The sequence below is a fragment of the Symphalangus syndactylus genome, chromosome X, assembly GCF_028878055.3.
Source record: "Symphalangus syndactylus isolate Jambi chromosome X, NHGRI_mSymSyn1-v2.1_pri, whole genome shotgun sequence".
In the NCBI taxonomy this organism is placed as follows: Eukaryota; Metazoa; Chordata; class Mammalia; order Primates; family Hylobatidae; genus Symphalangus; species Symphalangus syndactylus.
Window position 1 is genome coordinate 51,464,286 of NC_072447.2, and position 22,586 is coordinate 51,486,871.

Consider the following 22,586-nt stretch of genomic DNA (forward strand, 5'->3'; position numbering starts at 1 on the left):
AGTGAACAAAATAACCTTTCCCTCAAAGCTACCTTCTGTTTTCATTTGCTGTTCCTTTCACAACTCATCCTTGAGACCTGAAACCTAAAGCACTCAGAACTGATACTCTAGCTCATTATCATATGAGTTCCATTTCTAGTAACTTCAGAAAAACAAGACCACTTTCGGTCCTATCTGCCCTTTTAAGTTCTGATAGGTCTGATGATGATGTGCTAACCATTATGATTTGTGTGTCAAATCTAAGCAAAGACCATGATTGAGTATTGTCTTTATGAAATGACATTTTGGTAAATTAGAAACAACAATAGGCTTGTTTAGCACTTAAACATGTTGATGAAACTTTTCATTTTCCTGAAAGAATTATAGATTTTGGAAGGTCCTCTTCTATATTATTTTTCCGAGAAGGGGAAAAAAGATTCTTACATTTTGCTGTAGGAAAGTGTGGCATGTTACTTCTTATTTAATTATCCAACTTGCCCCCCTTCTCTGTGGTAGCATTTTTAATGTAGTACTTAAGCCTGTTGTCTCTTAAAGGCTACAGGGGCATTTTCACCACCACTAGTATAACTTTAATATTATTTACTATACATAGCATGAGCAATTATAAACCCTGAAGGTAATAGTGGAAATGTTTGAGGATACATGGAAATAGTCTCAATAATGGGGAGACTGCATTATACTTTGACAGCAAGACATTTTGGAAACCATTACAACTCTGTGTATTTTGTTTCATTAATGTAATTACATACCATCTCTTCCACACACACCCCAAAATATTACACATTTTTATTTTGCCCAAGCCTGTTTCAGTCATCAGTTTGTAGTCTTTTACTTCCACTTGTAACTTGATAACTAGGTAGAACAGGGGATTGCTAGAGTGTATTTCCCTGTGCTTCTTTAGGTAGTTGACTATGCTATTAAGATAACAGTATTTGCTTACTGATAACTCGAGAAACAGTCGTTTTCTTGGTCTGTGCTAAATTGCATCTCTTCCAGTAGCAGCTTATTTCTTTAACTTTTTTGACATATTAAGATTTTAATCATGGTAATACTGAAATTGTTTCAAATTTGAAAGAGTAAATCTCAGTAATTTCAATGAAACAAATGGGTTTGTGATTTCTAGCCATGTTAAATGAACACACAATTAAAAGGAAAACCATTAGTGGTGCAAAGAGCCCTGTGCTGGAAATCTCAAAGTCTTGCTCTGCCACTTTTAGGGGCCACTGTAGTAATAATAATAATCACCCTGTCTACTTCACACGGTTGTTATAAAAGTTGTCAATGATAAAATGGATATGAGTTTTTTAAATGTGCAGATCCTTTATATATTTAAAAGGGATGTTATGTTTTACCCACTATATACATAGAAAAATCATGCCCAGTTATGACTTCCAATAAGCATTTCAACCAAATAGAATCTCTATATGTGGTTGTAGTGCTTGAGGTCTGGGTCACTAGATGGATAAAAACCAAGTGTACCTTTTTTTATATTCTACCACCAGTCCTGAGCACAGCATTTTGCCTCAGAAAGTTCTGAGTCACCAAGACTTACTACATGGGAATAGACTGATTTAGCTCAGAAGCTCCTTTTAATGCAAATATTTATTTTGCTTGCTGAGAACAAAGGATTACAGTGCCAGTAACTCAAGAAAAGGAGCAGGCAAGCCAGGTCTGTAGAGAGAAAATGAACTGGAAAATAAAGTAATTCTGGGGTGAGTTTGATCTGCACTTTAAATCAAGTCTCAGAACCACGTGACATATAGTGATCAAAATATACTCTCAATTGCATATTAGGCCTTCCTTTGGAGACCTGGGCTATTTATTCAGCACTGTCCCAAATTAATAGCTAAATGACTGAGCCTCAAATTTGCCGAGCCCGTGTAATATTGGTATAAATTTGGCAAGGAAAGCAAATGAGAAGGCAGGCAAAGGGGTGGGTGAGGGGAAGCTTGCTGAAGCTCAGTATCTCAAAGTGAGTTGTGGATGCATGTTTAACACTGTAAAGAACCAGTCCATTCTTACCCATGAGTTTTATTGCTTTCTGGGACCTCTAACCCAGGACCACCCCTGATTCACCAACTTCTCCTTCTTCTCCTCTTTAAATATTATAGTTCATTGTGGTACGTTTTTTCCTGTATCTGCTCTATCATGTGACCTCCTTTTGCCTAGGAGGGCAGGTTTTCTCCTTATCTCTTCCATCCATGTCTGTTCTTAGCTAAGAGTTCCAGCCTCAATACGGCTGGATTACCCTTTGGACAGAAGGGCGGACAACCTCAAGGTCAGCAGCAACAGAAGTTGGGCCTAGTAGTCAGATCACAAGTGAGTGTGGCTATTCATGAGAATAGGGTGGTGGTGGCATTTATCCTGCTTCCCCTCCATAAATAAACCTGGTAATTTTATTTTTAATGTTACAAAAAAAAGTTGATGCTACACTAAATGTTTTACCCTCATCCGTTATCATAAATCTCATACTGGAGGTGCGATCTCTCTTCTTGTTTCTTTAATTGAAAGTACTAATGAATCGAGGCCTGATGGATGATGCCTTTAGAGTTGTTTGTTTTGTTTTGTTTTTGTTTTCTTGAATCATTGAACCTTGTCATTTTTATCTAGACTCTTCCACAAATGGCAAAGTCACTTATCTGCAGAATTCCCAGAATCTTCTTTTGCCTTTGTGCACCTGCTAATTACCCCCTCTGAACTGAATTTGAAAAAATTAATTAAAATAACCGAATCACCCATGTTTTTGTTCTTGGCAGGGTTTGGTGAGTTATGTGGATTAAAAGAACAGACTATCCTCTCTTTTTTTTTGTCTTTCTTCTCCCTGTCCAATACTGAGGAAGAAGAGGGAGAAGAGGGTAAAGATACATGAGGCTTAACTACCCAGGGTTATGAAAACAGTTTGCAAAGTCTTCCTGTTTGCTTCCCTTTTGGTTTTTCTTAGTCCCTGTAGGAAAAAGTTTACCCCTCTGTGTGCGTGTGTGTGTGTGTGTGTGTGTAAGTAGTTGAGCGAAAAAGAATGAGACTGACTTAAGGAGAGTCGATATCGCATATGAATCAAAAGCCGACATTTAGCTATTAGATAGATCTCAGTAAAGGATATGTTCAAGCTAAGTCGATTAAGTTTATTAAACTTATTTATTAAGCTTGACTAAGCTTATTAAAACTTCTGCTAGGTTGAAGCCATTAGTAACCATCTGTAGAAGATAACAGCCATGAGTTTCTCAAATGCAGCAGCAGTGTCTGCTAGAATCGTGATGTGAGCCATGAATGCAAACCACATATGCAATTTTCAACTTTTCTAGTAGCTACATCAAAAAGGCAAAAAGAAAAAGATGAAATTAATTTTAATAATGTATTCGACTTAGCCTTATATATCCAAAATGATATTGCATTTCAATATGCAATCAATATAAAAACATGAATGAGCTATTTTACATTTTTGTACTGAGTCTTCAAACTCCAGTGTGTATTTTATACGTACTATATACATCTCCAGTCTCGAAGTAGCCACATTTCAAGTGTATAAGAGCTGCATGTGAGTTGGCTATTGTATTGGACAGTGCAGGGCCTGCATCCCATTCCTGTTTCCTAGTATTGATAAAGTGTTCCTATCTTCCTTTGTTGTTATGGGAGAAAATGGAAACAGAACCTGCCTATTACATGACAGCTGCAATATTTCCCCAAATGCAGCCCGGCAGTACCATGAGCTGCCCTGTGGAAAAATTTATTCTGTGATTAAATAAGTTAGGAAAGTTTTATTATTTTACCCCCTTTTGAAGATTATATGGGACATTAACATATTAAAGATTGAGAAAACTCTCCTGGGTAAAAAAACCTGTTTGACGTTGTTTAGTTGTTGAGTTCTGTGTCTATTAGAATCCTAGAAATTGGCCGGGCGTGGTGGCTCACGCTTGTAATCCCAGCACTTTGGGAGGCTGAGGCGGGCGGATCACGAGGTCAGGAGATCGAGACCACGGTGAAACCCTGTGTCTACTAAAAATACAAAAAATTAGCCGGGCGTGGTGGCGGGCGCCTGTAGTCCCAGCTACTCGGAGAGGCTGAGGCAGGAGAATGGCGTGAACCCGGGAGGCGGAGCTTGCAGTGAGCCGAGATTGCGCCACTGCACTCCAGCCTGGGTGACAGAGCGAGACTCCGTCTCAAAAAAAGAAAAAAAAATCCTACAAATTGCCACAAGTGTCTCTCCATAAGAAAAACTTTGTGTTTTCCTCTCTTTCTCCACTCCTTTTGGGGCCCATTTCTATTTATCTTTGTATTCAGAATCATCCAAGAGCCACAATATCTCTTTTGTTCTAGAACAACCACCTCCTAAATTGAAACCAACAGATGGCTTTAAAGTCTTGCACTTGGACATAGATCTTCAGAAAGTACCAAAATATATATCTTCCTCTTACTCTTTCAGAAATGGTGAACACTCTAAAAAGATGTGGGGGTGTGGTGGGGGACATTTGAATATGTATATGTGTAAACACCAAATACATACAGTTTCTTAAGTAGAGTAATGCAATTCTTGCTGATGTTTTATTTTTATATTTTGTGTGTGGTGATAATGTACATGCTTTAATGTGTACTGTTCTAGTAATATGTATGAAGTAGCTGTGACATAGCAGTCAGTTTTAAAGATACAGACTATAATTGACTACTGTCAATCTTTAACAAGTGATCTTTTTGCACCTTGGTTTTAGTGGGGTCTCTGATGTCGTCCCTGTAAGTTTCATTTTAAAATCTATGCTTAAGTGGCAGTTACCAATATAATTAATTCTGCTGCTGAATTTGGTTCATATTGAATGTGGTAACCCTTATATGTGGATATATTAAAATATGTGGATTGATTTAGATCATCAGTTTTGTCTTTGTTTTTTAGGACTTTGCTATTTCAATATTAAAGATGTCTTTTGAATACTGTAGCAGCAGTAGAATCCCTATGTTCTTGAAAATGCAAAATGTAACATGAGTTGCACATAGACTCTCTAGCAGTAGAAATGGAATATTCTAAGTGCAAAAGTTTGGTTTTTTTTTTTTTTTTTTGAGACGGACTCTCGCTCTGTTGCCCAGGCTGGAGTGCAGTGGCGCAATCTCGGCTCACTGCAAGCTCCGCCTCCCGGGTTCACGCCATTCTCCTGCCTCAGCCTCTCCGAGTAGCTGGGACTACAGGCGCCCGCCACCACGCCTGGCTAATTTTTTTATATTTTTAGTAGAGACGGGGTTTCACCGTGGTCTCGATCTCCTGACCTCGTGATCCGGCCGCCTTGGCCTCCCAAAGTGCTGGGATTACAAGCGTGAGCCACCGCGCCAGGCCTAAAAGTTTGGTTTTAGAATCTGTTAAGGAAGGACAGCCCAATCTTTAAAAAGGTACAGCTTTCTCAACTTTGAACATCTGGGGGAACTCTTCTTGGAAGTCTGAATTTTAATATCTTTAATCCAATGGCTCTAAACTAACAAACATTAAAAAATGGATTTTGTAGAATCAAATTATTAGGGGGAGCACTTTGCAAAGCCATATACTGAGGAATATATACTGGGTCAAGCACCACATGTTAGTTTTGGAATGTGTATTTCCCAGCGAATAGAATTTACTGCTCCAAAAAGCTTTTTTGGCATAATTCACAATACTTACAGAAATATAATTGTATCATTGAAAAAAACAAAGCTCACCTTCCTAATGATACATTTCACAAACAGCACATTAGGACAATTTCTTACTTATGGGGAGGTACAAAGAAATACTCTGTCAATATAGTATAACTGCTTATTTCAAACTGTATCTAGGAATGAACTACTATTATTTAAAGTACTATTGAATTTTGAGGAACTGATCAAAGAATTAGTATTATTAATAAAATTGTACTCTTTGCAATATATTTGCCTTGGCACAAATGCAGAGTTAAAAACATAAAATTATAAAAAATATACCAAATAATAGTGATTGGTTGTTACTACTTTAAAATCCTACTAATTTCCATTAGCACTAAATCAAACAGCACTTATCTGTTGTATACAAGTAAAATTCTGAAAGACTCGGACACAAAATGAAAGGCTTTTTAAAAATGTCTTTGCCATAACAGGTTATATGACCTCTTGCTAATTGTTATATTTCCTTAGGGGCACTTTGAGGCTCTTTCAAAGACATCTGCAGCAATTAGGTCTAAATTTAGAGTAGAATATTTTGCCAGATATTTTACTATATCACAAAATGTCATACTACTGTATTTTATAATAAAACCAAATTCTCAAGTATTCTGGTATGTTACATATTAATATACCAAAACATCACTTTCTATAAGTCTATTATTATGTACATAATATTTTTAAAAATAATGGGTATTTTGGTCCTAGTGAAAAAGTATAATGCCATACATGACATTAATCTTTAGTCAAAACCCATTGAGGTGTCTGACAGGGAAACTAGCAATCATAAGCTATAACGTATATATTATTCTCAAGGACAAAATGGCAAATGATAATACAGAAAGACGTGATCACTGGAGCAAGTTAGCTGGTGTGCAGACTAAGAAGGATCAACTTGCAAATGCTCATCAGAATTTAGCTTTTGTTATTGGTTGTTCTGGAGGGGATAGTACTAGTCAGTTGATATTGCTTCCCTTTCATGTGGGAGTTTGCTCACAGCCCACTGCATGGTATGATGAAATCTCTTTATAAGCAAGATAGAGTCAGAAGCTTAGAGATGCACCTTATGGTTTTTACAACTGCTGTTACAATGTTCTAAACACTGTGATCTTTCCAAATGTGTTTTCTGTATTCGTTTTGTACTGTAGAAAATAATTCGCTATAAACTGGACTTTATAGTGTTTAAAGCAATGTTATTTATTGGCTTATTGCCCCTCCTTATAATACATTTATGTACAGTACACTTAATGTAAAACCTGTGATAATCCTTTGCCTTAAAATAAAATCTAATGCTAAATATTCAGTGTCCTGATTAATAATTCTAAGCTACCAATTTTTCCTTTAAAGCTAACCACGATGTCAAGTAAAACATTACACAAATACTCTGAGGAGTGTTGCTGCTGATTCTGTATTTGTGGCAGTGTATGTATCTTGGCCCAGGACATGGTGGCCTTCTGGGTTCTATAAATAGACATTAGTAATCCTTTTAGGGAAAGGGCCTGTTACCTCTCAGCTGCTGGCTGAATCTGCCCCTTAACTCATAAATGGATTTTCTCATGCCACATAAAAACCAGAAAAACAGCCCACCACGTTCTCTCCCTGTACCTTTTTTTGTTTTGATTCCTTTTGAATCTTTACATTCTATTTGTGTTTACATTATTTTCCTAAATAGAAAAATGCCAGAGATGCCTGAAGATTGAAATCACCCAATTTCAACAGGGGAAGAGATCTGATAATTATTTAAGTCTAATCCCTTTATGGAACCTGAGTTTTAGAGAGATTTAGTGGCTTGATCGAGTATCAGGAGGTACTCAGCCCACCCTGATATCAAGAAGATGGTGGAAAGTTCAATGGGCTAAAAGGAGTTGTGTTAGTCTTGGTATTGGCACACCAATAAGTAGAGGTCTATCTTGGAATAAAAAAACTACTTCCTTATTAGGCCCTGATCTTTGCCCTGAATTACTTACAGTTATAGAGGAATATATTTTGTAGGCAGTTTTTCTGGGAGGTAAGGATAGGTTCCTAAAGACGATCTTTGACGCTTTTTCACCACTGGAAGCAATGCTTCAGACCACTGTATTTGGAAGACAAAGGGACATGCTCACAGGGCACAGTGAAAAGTGAAATCTTTTCCCACTTGGTGGTGGGTGCATGACAATATACTTGCACTTTGAAAAGCCTGTGTGTGGTCTGGTTATTTTTAAAAGACCGGAAATGCTGGCCCTTTGAAGAATCACGCGTTTCCTCGGCCCAGAAAATAGACTGGGCTAGAAAGGCGTCCGGACTCCAATTCTGGGACCGGGTGGTTGCAGTTTTTCAAAGGGATGTGAACGGTTTCCCAAGATAGGACCCAAGGGACTCTAGGACCCAGAGGCTGCGCGCGACGCCCGCAGGGCGAACTGTATCCTTTTGAGCTCCCGCGCCACGGCCTGAGCCGTCGTAGGGCGCGGGTTCGCGGCCCGCCAGGGGACGGTCACCGCAGAGACGCAGCCGGCACTGGCGAGCGAGCTAGCGGGCGGCGCACGGAGCGCGTGGGCGTGTCCTGGCGGGGCTGCGCAGCTCGCCCCACCCCACCCCACCCCAGCCAGGTCGGCCGCCCCCCCCAGGTCCAGCTCCAGAGCCCAGGCCGGTCGGCCGGGCCCGCGTGCCCTCGGCGGGCTGCGCAGAGCGCGGGAGCAGTTTGGGGCTGGGCATGCTGGGAGCCCCTCGAGCAACGGCCGCCGCCGCCGCCGCCGCCGCCGCCACAGCCACACAGCCGCCGCCACTGCGTCCGTCCCCGGTGAGCGCCGCTGACGCGCGGAGATGAAATTCCCGGCCTCGGTGCTGGCGTCCGTGTTCCTGTTCGTGGCCGAGACAACGGCGGCGCTCAGCCTGAGCAGCACCTACCGCTCGGGCGGGGACCGCATGTGGCAGGCGCTGACGTTGCTTTTCTCGCTACTGCCTTGCGCGCTCGTGCAGCTCACGCTCCTCTTCGTACACCGCGACCTCAGCCGCGACCGCCCGCTCGTACTGCTGCTGCACCTGCTGCAACTTGGGCCCCTTTTCAGGTGCGTGCAGAAGCCCAGAGCCAGCCCCAGGCCGCAGCCCCGGTCCTGTGGCCTGATCTCCCCACCTGCTCCAGTGGAGGGAGGCGGTTTTCCTGTGGAGACAGGTGGCTGGGCCCCAAGCCGGTCCGCCATGCCCCTCAGCCCCATTATTCCAGTCAGGAATGCGACGAATCATGGCATAATGGTTATAAAGTTGGGGCACACTGAATTCCTGTTAGGTTCCATCAAATGAAATAGCCAACATTCAACTGAAATTGACCAACAAAAATGGCAGTTTCTTGTGGTTCAACCTCATTAAAGACATTGGTTTATCTGGGGTCAAGTAGGCTCTGACAGGACTGGCTTGTGTGGTCACAAACCCTTGGGAAGTGTGTTCTAAGCTATGGTTATGGGGACAGCATGTACAGGTGATTTAATTTTAATTTATCAAGCACATGGAGCTTACTGTGTGCCAAGCACTGTTCTAAAAGCTTTAACAATATTTAATTTTCATAGGGAAGTCAAGAAATCCATGCACCATTCTTTTCTCTTGGTGGCGTTACGAATATTATGGGATATGGAAACATGGGGTTCTAGAAATGTCTTCCGGCCCTGGCAAACTTATAAACGTAGCCATTAAAGCTGGTACACAATGCACCATGAAAACAAAACTTGCTGTGTGTTAAGTAAAGAAAAACTGTTAGTGACATTTCTGGAAATTAATTTTTATTAACACAAAGCAAGTATAAATATATGGTAATAAAACAGACTGGCTTATCTAAGGAGTTTAAAATGTGTTGTTTTAGTACCTTTCATCTCTATAGGAAAAGCAAAACAAAAGCCGTCCATTTGGATTAGAAATAAGTTTATAATACTGAATTTTAGACATAGGCGACAGAGGAATTTGAAGAGATGGAAAGGCCGGAGAGACACCTCAGCTGCCAGAAAATTCAGCTAGCCAAGGACCTTTCCTACCAGGAAATCTCTCTCTCTCTCTCTCTCTCTCTGTCTTTCTCTCTCTCTCTCACACACACACACACGCGCACACACACACATTGAGGAGCAAGATAAATTTTACAAAGTTATAATTTTTTTTTTTTTTTTTTTGAAACAAGGTCTTGCTTTATCAGCCAGGCTGGAGTGCAGTAGCAAGATCATAGCTCATTGCATCCTCCACCTCCTGGGCTCAAGTGATACTCCTGCCTCAGTCTCCAGAGTAGCTAGGACCGCAGGCAGGTGCCATCATGCCTGGCTAATTTTCTTTTTTTCTGTTTTTTATTTTTATTTTTTTTGTATTTTTTGTAGAGAAAGAGTCTCCCTATGTTGCCCAGGCTGGTCTCGAGCTCCTGAGCTCCAGTGATCCTCCTGCCTGGTCCTCCTAAAGTTTTCCCTATGTTGTCCAGGATGGTCTGGAACTCCTGAGCTCAAATGATCCTCCTACCGAGGCCTCCCAAAGTGCTGGATTACAGGCATGAGCTACCATGCCTGGCCATAAAATTTTTGCACCTCATATTAAAGAAAACTGTTCCAGCTGACACACAAACTACTGACTTGTAGTTTGCACACAGTCACAGCAAACTTGGTGAACAAGTTTCTCAGCCTCCAGAAGCTGCAGAATCCTAGAAAGGAAAATAAACAGGTACACTGGCAGGAGTGGGAGGTTGCTGCTGACTTCCTGATAGCTGGGGAAGAGTCTGGGGAAAAAGAAAGGGAGGGAGGGGAATTTTAAAAGTCCTGCAACCTGGAGCCATTTAGTGAGGAGAGAGTCCTTCCTAGCCAGGTAAGCCCTGTGGTCCGGACTGTATTCTCGCTCAGTAAAATAAGTGTGATCTGACTTTGGCAGGGCACTTATCATTTCTTTTTTTCTTTCTTTTTTTTTTTTTTTTTGAGACGGAGTCTTGCTGTGTCGCCCAGGCTGGAGTGCAGTGGTGCGATCTCAGCTCACTGCAAGCTCCACCTCCTGGGTTCACGCCATTCTCCTGCCTCAGCCTCCTGAATAGCTGGGACTACAGGCGCCTGCCACCATGCCTGGCTAATTTTATTTTTTTGTATTTTTAGTAGAGACGGGGTTTCACCGTGCCAGCCAGGATGGTCTCGATCTCTTGACCTCATGATGCGCCCGCCTCGGCCTCCCAAAGTGCTGGGACCACAAGCGTGAGCCACCGCGCCCGGCCTTATCATTTCTTAACATTATCTGTGAGAAGAAAACAGATAATGTTTAAGTGGCGTAACAGGAAAAAGGGGAATTGATATTTCTCAAAAGCTTCTTGTGCTAGATGGTTTGATATGTACTTACATGCCTCAATTCATTGAATCCTCACCATGACATAGATGTAATTGTCCCCATTTTGTAGGTGAGGAAAATAAGGCCTCAGACTATGTTCTCAAGGCTCCTTAAAAAGAGCTAATTATGTTCCATATGCTCAGTGGAAGAAAGCAGAGGACTGTGTAGTACATTCTATTAGTAGTTCCATTTTAAATTAAGAAAAAGTTTGGTCATCGTGACAATCCAATAAATGATAATACCCTATCATTGCTGCCATTTAAAGTGTTTCTAAACAAGAAGAGTAACCCAAGACAAAGCTAATGACATAATATATATAAAAACAGGATGACAAGTATAAACCTGAACTCAAGGAAACATACCAAGATGTTAAGAATAATAATTTCTGAATAGTGGAGTTATGAGTGATTTTAATATCCTGGAAAATATATAAAACTATATAATAAAACAATTATATACTTTTCTATATTTTTCAGTTTTTATAGTAAAAATATTTTAATTTTATTAAGGAATGAAAACCTTTGGTGCTTTGAAGAGATAACTTCTCAGCTATATATAAAGTTTCAACACTATAAAAAGACCTATTTCCAGAAAGTTCTGAATGGGCCATTGTCTTCTTGGAGCGAAAACGAAATAAAAGATAAAAAACAAAACAACAGGCAAACCCCTTCCATCAACAAGGAGTCACTGATTCTAATGCAGCTGATTTATTTCAAGGAGATATTGGACCCATGACCTTAGAGCTGAGATACACAAAATGTGGTTCCAAGTCTCTTAGCTTCCAGATTAAAAGAAAAGCAGTTTGTTTTTGTGTATTAGCCTGACTTAATATCTTACTGGAATTTCTTCCTACTGACTGATTCTGTTTTAACTTTAAGACATCAACTTTACATAAAGATAAAAGTTATTTCCCTCAAACAAAGGAGAGTCATGGTGATTCTTACCCCCTTCCTTATGGATTGGATTTAATAATATTTCTAAATTGTTTTTTGACAGTTTAACTCTTCTTGCCTTTGGATGAGTACTAGCCAAACTCGTGTTTTTGCTAGGTAGATGCTGTGTTTGAGTTCATGCAGCACGATCGCCCAGTTAAACTGCAATACATTACACTAATGATTCTGGGCTAAATACTACTAGCTAGGCTTTGCTCCTTCTTTCCTTTAGGGAGGCATAGGGAGAGCACCATATTTCATTTGTATCAGTCTTGTATTTAAAATGGTAGTTACAGTTTTTATGATTGTTTTCACATTAAGCCTGAGTTTGAATGATACGAACTTTGGATAATGCCTTGAATTTATTTATAATTTTAAGGAAAATCTTATTGCACATTTTAATAGATACTCTAGCAAACCAGAGCAGGGAAAAGATCTCTTACCTAAAACACAAAAACATTTTTAAAATTCTGTTTATCATTCTTTTACATTTATGCTAATTTTTATAAATTAATCGGGAGGAATAAATATAAATGAGTTACAAGTTCAAGGAATTCCCCTCATCTCTTTTTTATTACTGTTATAGTGAGGAAAAAATGGTACGTGAAAAATCTGAGTTTATAAAATAAAGGCTAAGAAGTTCCCGAAACCTTTCCAGAACATTGCAAAATGATTCACCATAGTATATCTATCTTTCTATATTAAACTTTATAAAGAATTTAAAATATTAATAGTCTACATTTGAAGAGAATTTTTTTTCATTTGCAAGGTGCTTTTACATACAGTATTTAATTTCATCCATGGTAAAACCCCGTGAGTTAACTGTCATTATCTTATTTTTACAGTCCAGGAATTGAGGTTCAGTGAGATTAAGCAAGTGGCTTTTCAAAGGTTTTGCAGCATTTTCTATTTAACCAATTTGGGTTTTGTGTAGGCTTACAGAGCATGTGTGTCATGTGAAGATAATGTGGCTTATTGGAAATTATAGTATTTCTTTGGAAAAAGTATTTTAATTAGGGTCTCTGGTACCACAGATTATTTATGCTGACATCAGCATGCATGATTTCAGCTAAGGAATAAGCTCCTTCTGCTATGATACTTGAAAAATGGGATATATGATGCTTGAAAATGGGATAAAGTAAAAAATAAGGATCAGCCTACTGATTATCTACATTGGGGTTAGCAAACTGTACCCCACAGGCCTAATACCCCCATCACCTGTTTTAGTAGGTAAAGTTTTATTGGAACACAGCCTTGCTCACTGGTTTATGTATTGGCTACAACTGCTTTCACACTGCAGCGACAGAATTGAGCAGTTGCAACAGAGACCATGGCCTGCGAATCATAAAATATTTACTTTTTTATAAATACTTCACAGAAAATTTGCTGTCCCTTGGTGTAGATGATACTGAAAAACTACCTTGAGTATTCAATTTTGATAAAAGTATCTAATTTCTGGCTTTATTTAGACCTCTCAAGCAACAAACAAAAAACCAAAAAATAAGAACAGATTTTTTTTTTTTTTTTTATACTTTAGGGTTTTAGGGTACATGTGCACAATGTGCAGGTTTGTTACATATGTATCCATGTGCCATGTTGATTTCCTGCACCCATTAACTCGTCATTTAGCATTAGGTGTATCTCCTAATGCTGTCCCTCCCCCCTCCCCCCACCCCACAACAGTCCCCGGAGTGTGATGTTCCCCTTCCTGTGTCCATGAGTTCTCATTGAAGAACAGATTTTGAGTAATTAGATGAGTCTTGCAGAATTCCAAGAATAGTAGTTTGTTTCTTATCAGTTTTCCTAACCAACAGTGGCAGGAGGTCTTGGGGCCTTTTACAAATGTATTAAACGCCTATGACTACGTGTAAAACTCTATGCTAATACAAATGTATCACCTGGGAAAACACAGTGGCTTACAAGAGGTTCCACCTGAGCTTTAGGACCTTCTTTCATTTCCATCAAATGATCATGGAAGTTTTACTTTGTCTACAATTCTGCAGAATGCTTCCAGTTTCATATAGCCCCTTCCTTGGCATCAGGAAAATTACTTTCTCCTCTGAACCGTCATTTCATTCATTCAGTTCTTAGCATATGCTGGTATTTAATTTGTTTGTTTTAGTCTTTCAAAACTCTAAGCTTGATTTTATTATGCAAGTAAAACATTTTTTGAAATGACAGAAGAGCAGAAAACAGATTTGCACAATGAGGAAAATAAAAGCTCTCATTTGACTGCTCAGACAGAACAATTCCTAATGTTTTTGTCGTATATCTTTACTAATATTTTTATAATGGTATGCTAGCAACTGTCTGTTGCGGAAAACAAGCCCTGATTTTCAGTGTTTGCTGATTTCTCAAATGCGTATATTCTCATCATGATTGATCAAGCTACCAGTTGTTTAACAACTAGCTCACAAATTCCTATTTTAACAGTCTGCTCTCTTGAGTCAGTATGAGCCAGCTCAAACATTTCACTGTTTATATGTATGTGTGGGTATGTGTGTGTAATCTGTATATATTTTTTATATATGTGATTTTCTTTTTACAAAAAATGGAATTTAAAATATATGATTCTATTGTAATTTGCTTCTTTCACATACCAAATATGGTAAAAATACGTAGCCTGGTCAACATAGTGAGACTGTTTCCTCACAAAAAATAAAATTAGCTGGGCACAGTAGCATGCTTCTGGAGTCCCAGCTACTTAGGAGGCTCAGGAGTGAGGGTCCCTTGAGGCCAGCAGTTGGAGGCTGCAGTGAGCTATGATCACACCACTGCCCTCCAACGTCGGTGAGAGAGTGAGACTGTCTTTTAAAAAAAATTTATATATTGATATATGTACTTCTATACCACTGATGTTAAGGACTGTATAATGTTTCATTGAATTGATATATTAGGATTTATTTAATTATTCTTTCATTTTTGGGACCTTTAGAGTATTCCCAGCATTTTGCTATTATACATAATGCTATGATTTAAATTGTTGCAATACGTTTTCTTCTAAGTGAGATCATACGTGATAAAATATGTCATAACTAAAAGTGCTATATAAATATTAATTTTTGTTATTTATTATTCTTATTGTGCATATATCCCACTATCCCATTTAGATTGTGAGCGCCCCCAAATGAGGCAGAGGTATCCAGCTGTCTGCATTCCCCACAGCACTTAGTAAACCGCATCTGCATTCATCTCATATTTGAGAATAAAGATAATTATCAGTTTATTCTGTTTTTGTTTTGTTTTGGTTTGTTTTTTTGAGACAGAGTCTCGCTGTGTCACCCAGGCTGGAGTGCGGTGGCGCAATCTTGGCTCACTGCAATCTTCACCTCCTGTGTTCAAGGAATTCTCCTGCCTCAGCCTTCCGAGTAGGTGAGACTACAGGGGTGCACCACCATGCCTGGCTAATTTTTTTTAAAAAAATGGGTGAAACCCATTAGTTGAGATGTGGTTTCACCATGTTGGCCAGACTGGTCTCAAACTCCTGACCTCAGGTGATCCGCCTGCCTCAGCCTTCCAAAGTGCTGGGATTACAGGCATGAGCCACTGCCCCCAGCCAGTTCATTCTGTTTTCTAATCTTCACTGTGATCAGTGGTCCAACAGTGTAAAGTTTCTAGGCCTCATACAGTCCTCAGTCATTAATTTGAGTTTTCCTTCAGAGAAAATTCAACTGGACGTGCTTGAGATTGAACTCATGGCCTGAACTTCATTGACATTATTTCCAACTGAAAAAACTGGTCTGTGTGGTTTTACATTGTTTTCCTGTAATATATTAAAGTGTTCTTGACCCCATGGGACAAAACGTCGTACACAAATCAACACCCCCCACACACACACCCACACACACCATGCACCTTCTTTCTCCTAGCAACAAATGAACAATGGTATTAATCCCAAAATATGTCCACTTTGAACTCATCAGAAAGGTTCCTGCATTTCCTCTCTTACATCAAGCTTTATTTTATTATTTCAAATTATAAATACATTCTAGTTACCGTAGTCACCTCAGGGTGAGAGTATAAAGTTAACATTATAACATAAACATTCAGTGAAATAGATTAAGCCATTAAAGTCTTCTGGCAGCATCATAAGGTTGTTATAAAAGTGCATGTTAGAGGAGGGACAAAAAGTCCTTTAACAAGTTATAAACCTACGGCCATGAATATTTTTCTTACTTCTAGGGAAAACACATTTTTAACCAGAATTTTATTATGAAAATTTTCAAACACACAGAAGACAAGCTTAAGGAATTCTATAGTGAACACCCAAGTATCACCACCTAGATTCTACAATTAACATTTTGTTTCACATTTATCCATCTATCAGTTTGTGTGTGTGTGTGTGTGTGTGTGTGTGTGTGTGTATGTACTTCAAAGTTAATCACAGACATCAGTATTCTTCCTGCTTCAGCATCCATATTTTTACCTAGAGAGGAAATCCAAATTTTAAAAGCCAGGTATTCTCTCAGTCTGGAAAAGTCACTGATTAAGTCTGGGACTGACTTTAGTCCCACCCTGTAAGGACTTATGAAAACAGAGAGATAGGTAACATGTTGTGGTCTCCCAGTGAAATGCTAGATGGCAAGCTGCCCTGTGTTGGAGGATTTCCGAGCCATAGCTTCTGCTTTAACTGGGGTGGTTTGGGGCATCTTTTGGATGTGGAACACACACGTGTGTGCGTGCATGCATGCATGCAGTCACACTGTATTATCACCATTTTTCACAGCAATATGACAAAATGGGTATTATATCTGCTTTATAGTGGAGGGAATGTGCTGGAGTGGGGATAGTAGGTGACTCGGCTATGGCTACACAGCTAGTATGTGTCAGGAAGGGAAACTGCACATTTTTTCTGTGGCTCTGGAGTCGGAACCACTTTCTATTCTCTAAGAGATTTCCTTGCTTCAGTGGCCTTTGGTATTACCTCTTCATTTGGTTCTCATTCAATTCCCATTGGCCTGCTGGAAAGCCTCAAGAGGACTGCATACTGAGAACTGGTCCTTGGAGTGGTTGATTTAGAAGAGTGACTATAGTTCAGAGTAGCCAAGTCAAGGCTTTGAGAATCAGGCTAAAGGTAAGTAGGATGAGCATGGAAAGTCAGAATCCTGTCTGTCTCTAATTATTATGATTTGCTGATTTGTTTTCAGGTGTTTTGAAGTCTTCTGCATCTACTTTCAGTCAGGCAACAATGAAGAGCCTTATGTCAGTATCACCAAGAAGAGGCAAATGCCAAAAAATGGCCTCTCAGAGGAGATTGAGAAGGAGGTGGGCCAGGCAGAAGGCAAACTAATCACCCACCGATCAGCGTTCAGCCGGGCGTCAGTGATCCAGGCTTTCTTGGGCTCAGCCCCCCAGCTGACCCTACAGCTGTACATAAGTGTCATGCAGCAGGATGTCACTGTTGGAAGAAGTACGTATATTTTTTATTTCTGCCTTCATTTGGGGATCAAAATGAGAAGCAAAATGTACAGTTTATTTTGTTTCAAAGGAAATTTGTTCTTAAGTGCATTTAATTCTGAATCTGTGTTCTAGTTACTATGCTCAAAACTCAGTTAAAATAACAACGTTTATTTTGCTTATGACTCTGCATTCTAGGCAGGGCTCAAAAGGGTTACCTAATCTGTGATCCACTATGGATCAGCTAGGGTGGCTCAAAGGTGGGGGACTAGAATCTATTCAAGGCCCCTTCACTCACATGTCTTGTTGTTCACATGTTTTGATATTGGCTGTTGCTGGAAGTTTCAGATCTTCTCCATTTGATTTCTCTGTGTGGGTGAGTTTGGGCTTCCTTAGAGCATGGTAGCTGCTTCCAAGGGTGAGTGTTCTAAGAATGAGGGAAGGCCAGATGGAAGCCACATCAGCTTTTGTGATCCAGGCTTGGGAGTTGTGGGACATCACTTCTGCTTCCTTCTCATTGTTGAAATCCTCACAGAGTTCTGCCCAGATTCAAGGGAAAGGAGAGGGAAGCAAATTCTGACTCTTGTTGTGGAATGGTAGAGTTCTAGACGATATGTGGGACCAAAAATACCACTGTGGCCATTTTTAGAAAATATAGTTTACCAGAGGCTGAAAACACAGCTACTGGAGGCTGCTCCTCTTGGGATTTCACTCTGTCTTTCAGTGCTAGTTCTAAACTAGTTGAGACAGTTGGCTTAACAACTTTGTGGTGAATAATGGAACAAGGCCACTTTCCTCTCTTCTTAGACTTGTAATAGGTATATCAGTTTATAAGTCAAGACAATGTTCTACCTTTGGGCTATTCTCACATCATCAAATTAAGAGCAGATTTTGGTTAAGTTAAAAAAAAAACCACTATTTGCATCAGAGTCAAGATTTTAATGAAAAGCCTACAAATGAGAAGTGGAAACAACCCCCTCCCAAGTATTAATATTATGGGTAAATGAAAACCATTATGGTAAGTTTTATTATCGGTATACAAAATGATTTAAAAGCCTTAAGTTGAAAAAATACATGTTTAAGAAAACATTGAATATAAGAAAGACTCTTATTTATTTTACTTCACTTAGTTTTATCCTCTTTCTGCCTATATTTTAGACTGGCTGGTAATAATTCATGTCAGAGTCACAAGATACTTACGTGTTAGAGCTATCTCCCTTATCCAGGTTGCCTGATTATGATTCTTAAAATATGAGTCAGGATCTTAAGTAGAGATCTTGAACCTTAGTGGATCAACATTTATATGTAAATACTTTCCACAACACCTGGTAGGGAGTAAAAGCTCAATAAATATAGCAACATCCGTGTTCCCTAAGGAATTATAACTGGAATGGATCTTGACCAAGCTGCATGCCACTATACTCTTTTCCCCAGTTTATTGTCTTTCCAAGTGGCAGGGATACAGCAAGAAATCAGATGTGATGATAGCCTATTTGATTTTTAGAGGTAGATCCAATTTTTTTCCTCAAGTTTTTTTAGTGAAGATTGTCTCACAGTTGAAGGGTTGGCAAACAACATCCCATGGGCCTAATCTGGGCACTGCCTGTTTTTGTCAATAAAGTTCTATTGGAACGCAGCCCTGCTCTTTCATTTATATATTGTCTGTGACTGTTTTGGGACTAAAACAACAGAGTCGAGTAGTTGCAATAAACATAATGTGGCCCACAAAGCCTAAAATATTTACTAACTTTTCACAAAGAAAGTTTGCCAACCCTTGTTATAATTTTTCAGACATAATTCTGTTCAGGAAAAATAAAATCTATCTTGTAAAATATCAGTGTCACAAGGGATATCTGAAATGTCCCAAAAGAACTTGGAAAAACAGAAGTCCTCTGAGAGTTAAATGATAAACCAAATAGATATGGAAAAAAGGAAGTGGGCATGGTCTTGTTAAAAAGATAGATGGCTGCCATTTATGCAGGTCTTGACTAACCCCAGTCACTGCCTTAACATATATGAGGAAGGAATATCTCCCCCGGAAAGGGTAAGAACCTTATGAATGGAGCATGGTCTAGGGTGTGTCACAAAGGCAAATGCTGGTAGTGTCTGTCATGTGGTTAGAAATGCATTTGGTGCAAGGAACAAACACCTAACTGTAAAGTTAACCTAGAGTTTATTTTTCTTATCTAACTGGAAATTGGAGGTAGACAGTTGCTGACATTATTTCAGCTGCTCAATAGTGGCAAAGTTGATGTCCCTGCCAATCCATTGGCCTTTTGCTTGGGTTGCTACTGCAGTTCCAACCATCATAGCTACATTCAAAACAGGAAGAAGGGCTGAAGAAGGAAGGGTAGATATATTTCTCTTTTTATTAATGAATATAGCTTTTCCATAAATCTCCCTAATAGACTTTACTTTGTCTTCCTCCTTTTATTAAAAACTATAGCTTTTCCAGAAATCTCCCTAACAGAAATGACTTTAGGTCTCTGACCAAAACTGATCAGTCATTTAGCTTCAAGGGATGCTAGGAAAGCCAGGTCTAGGAATGTTTGCCATCAATGGCTTAGACTAGTATTCCTCAAACTTCCCTGATGATGATGATTAGAGTTACCTGGGGGCTTGTTAAATATATAGATTACCAGGATTCATCTCTGGAAATTGTGATTTGCTGTGTCTGGGATGGGAGCCAAGGTTATGTCTTTTCTTTTTATTTCCCTTTTGTTCTTTAAACAAGGGCTCCAGGTGATTTTATTATCAGCAAAGTTTGAGAACATTGGATTAGACTAGTCATGGCCTGCATGTGGTTGGGCCCATTGCCACCCATAACAAAACCGTGTTCTCTTAAGATAGTGAGAGGAATGGAAAATGAATAGGCAACTGAAAGTGTCTACTACATCATCTAAATGCAGTCTAGACCAATAGAAATGTGTCCCTCTTGACAGAAGGACATAGAGTCCATCACAACATGACCCTATTCAGCATTCAAATTCTGTAACTCTCTCCTCTCTGTCTGATTCTGTGCTCATTGAGCAAACACTGATGGATTTGGCATTAGCAGAGTTTGCTATGAGGGAGAGAAGGGAGAGCCAGCTACATGGTCACTGGAGAGTTATTGTTTTTCTTCAATTGCAATATAATTCATGTAACATAAATTTCACCACTTTGCGTGTACAATTCAGTAGGTTTCAGTATATTGACAATGTTATACAATCATCACCACTGTCTAGTTTTAGAACATTTTCATTACACCAAAAATAAGTCCCCTATTCATTAACAGTCACTCTTCATTTCCGCTGCCCCTAGCCCCTGGCAGCCTACTAATCTACTTCCTGTCTCTATGGATTTGACTATTATGGATCTTTCATATCAGTGGAATCATACGCTATTGGGACGTTTTCTTTCTCATTAGTCAGTGAATGATGGACACTGTGTCTATGAGCTTCAGTCTTGGGTGAGTTTGGACATCCTGAGATTCCCTGAGTCTAATCAGTTATCAGCAAGGGCTTGCTCAAGTCTCTGGATCTTGGAGGATGGGTTGGGTTGAAGCCTAAGTGAGCATACCAATGTTACTGTGCTTTGTGAAGGCCCCTGCAGCCTGCCACTTGGCTTGCCTGGCCCTCACAGTGCCCTTCTCTATTCCACTCAAGGTGCTAATGTTGGTAGTAAAAATGACTGTTTCATGAACCCTTGATTTGTGCCAGGCACTGTGATAGGCATCCTTGTGTTTCATTTTCACAGTGTCCCTGAGGTAGATAATATTATCTCCATCTTACTAAAGAGGGAAATTGAGCTAGACACAGTGGCTCACACCTGTGATCCTAGCACTTTAGGAAGCCAAGGTGGGCAAATCGCTTGACCCCAGGAGTTTGAGACCACCCTGAGCAACATGGCGAGACCCCATCTTTACAAAAAATACAAAAATTAACCGGGAGTGGTGGTGCATGCCTGTGGTCCCAGCTACCTGGGAGGATAAGACGGGAGGATTGCTTGAGCCTGGGAGGACCTTGCCTCAAAAAAAAAAAAAGGGGGAAAATTGTACTCATAGTCGGACAGAGGAGCTAGAATTTGAGGTTAGATTTGTGTGACTTTATTTATGGACTCAATGAGTATTTCTTGGGTATGTTCTGTGTTTCAGACCCTGAGCTGGTCTCTGAGGATAAAGTGGTGAATAAGGTAGACAGGGCCCAATCATCTTCGAATAGGATATATAAACATCAGAAAAATTATTAATCAAATGCATATTTTATTTAAGGTAAATCCTGCAAAGTGAAAGATAAGTAGCCTCTCTGAGGGTATATTGGGGGTTGTCTAACCGAGTCTGGGAAATGAGGCAAAAGTTTCCAAAACTTAGATTTAAACTGAAAACTGCTAGATGAAGAAAAGAAGCCAGGTGAAGAAAAATCAAGAAAGAGCATCCCAGGATTTCAAGCTGTATTCCAGAGGCAATGGGAAGGCACTGATGAGTTTTAAGCAACAAGTGTCATGATCAAATTTAGTTTTAGAAACTGATTACTCGCAAAATGGATTGGAAGAGAGTGAAGAAAGAAACGGAGAGGCTAGGAAGTGGGCTACTATAGTTGTCAAGGTGAGAATAATGGCCTGGACTGGAATAGTCAGCGTAGATTATTGGAGCAATATTAAGAATGCGTAAGCGGAACAATGTGATGATTGATTGGATATGAAGGTGAGGCAATGAGAGATGTCAAGAATAATTCCCAGTTCCTGATATAGACTGTTATAGCCATGGATCTCCATTTGTCTTGGTAGTGACAGGTTTGCGAGGTATATTTTACTTTCAGTTCCAGACTTAAAGAAATGAATACATTTTAAAGATTCTATTTAACTCATGAGAGAACAAGCAGATGTTCGGACCAGCTTATAAGATAACCCAAAGGACAGACATAGGAATATTGACCAGAGATATCAAAATGAGTATGTAAATGGAAGTAAAACTGGTTTTATTACATCATGAGAGGGGTAACATGTGAACCTCTACTGTACAAGACATTGAGCATGTCTGTTAGTGACTTATAGCTTACAGAGGAATGTAAATGAGCTCACTGGCAATACAAAGCTAGAATCAGAGAACCTGGATTGGTGTACTGAAGACAGGACAATGTTTTGATTGAAACACATTTTTTTGTTGTTGCTAGAATGTTTAAGTCAAGTACAATGTTAGACTTTCCTCAAAAAGACGGTCCAGTTATTAGGGTGAGCAGGTTCCTGTCAGAGACATTTCGAGGCCAGGCTTGATCAGGGCTCAGTGGACACCAGTAATATCACAAAGTTGAGGTTGTAGTG

General features: G+C 39.6%; 1 protein-coding gene across 1 annotated transcript in view; it reads left to right on the plus strand.

The window, feature by feature from the left end:
* The first annotated feature begins 7,948 nt into the window (after window positions 1–7,948).
* Window positions 7,949–22,586, plus strand: part of XK (X-linked Kx blood group antigen, Kell and VPS13A binding protein) — a 46,048-nt gene continuing 31,410 nt past the window's right edge. The window contains exons 1-2 of the mRNA XM_055268194.2: window positions 7,949–8,693; window positions 17,036–17,298. Coding sequence (XP_055124169.1) covers window positions 8,449–8,693; window positions 17,036–17,298 — 508 coding nt within the window. The 5' untranslated portion in view covers window positions 7,949–8,448. The remainder of the gene's footprint in view (window positions 8,694–17,035; window positions 17,299–22,586) is intronic.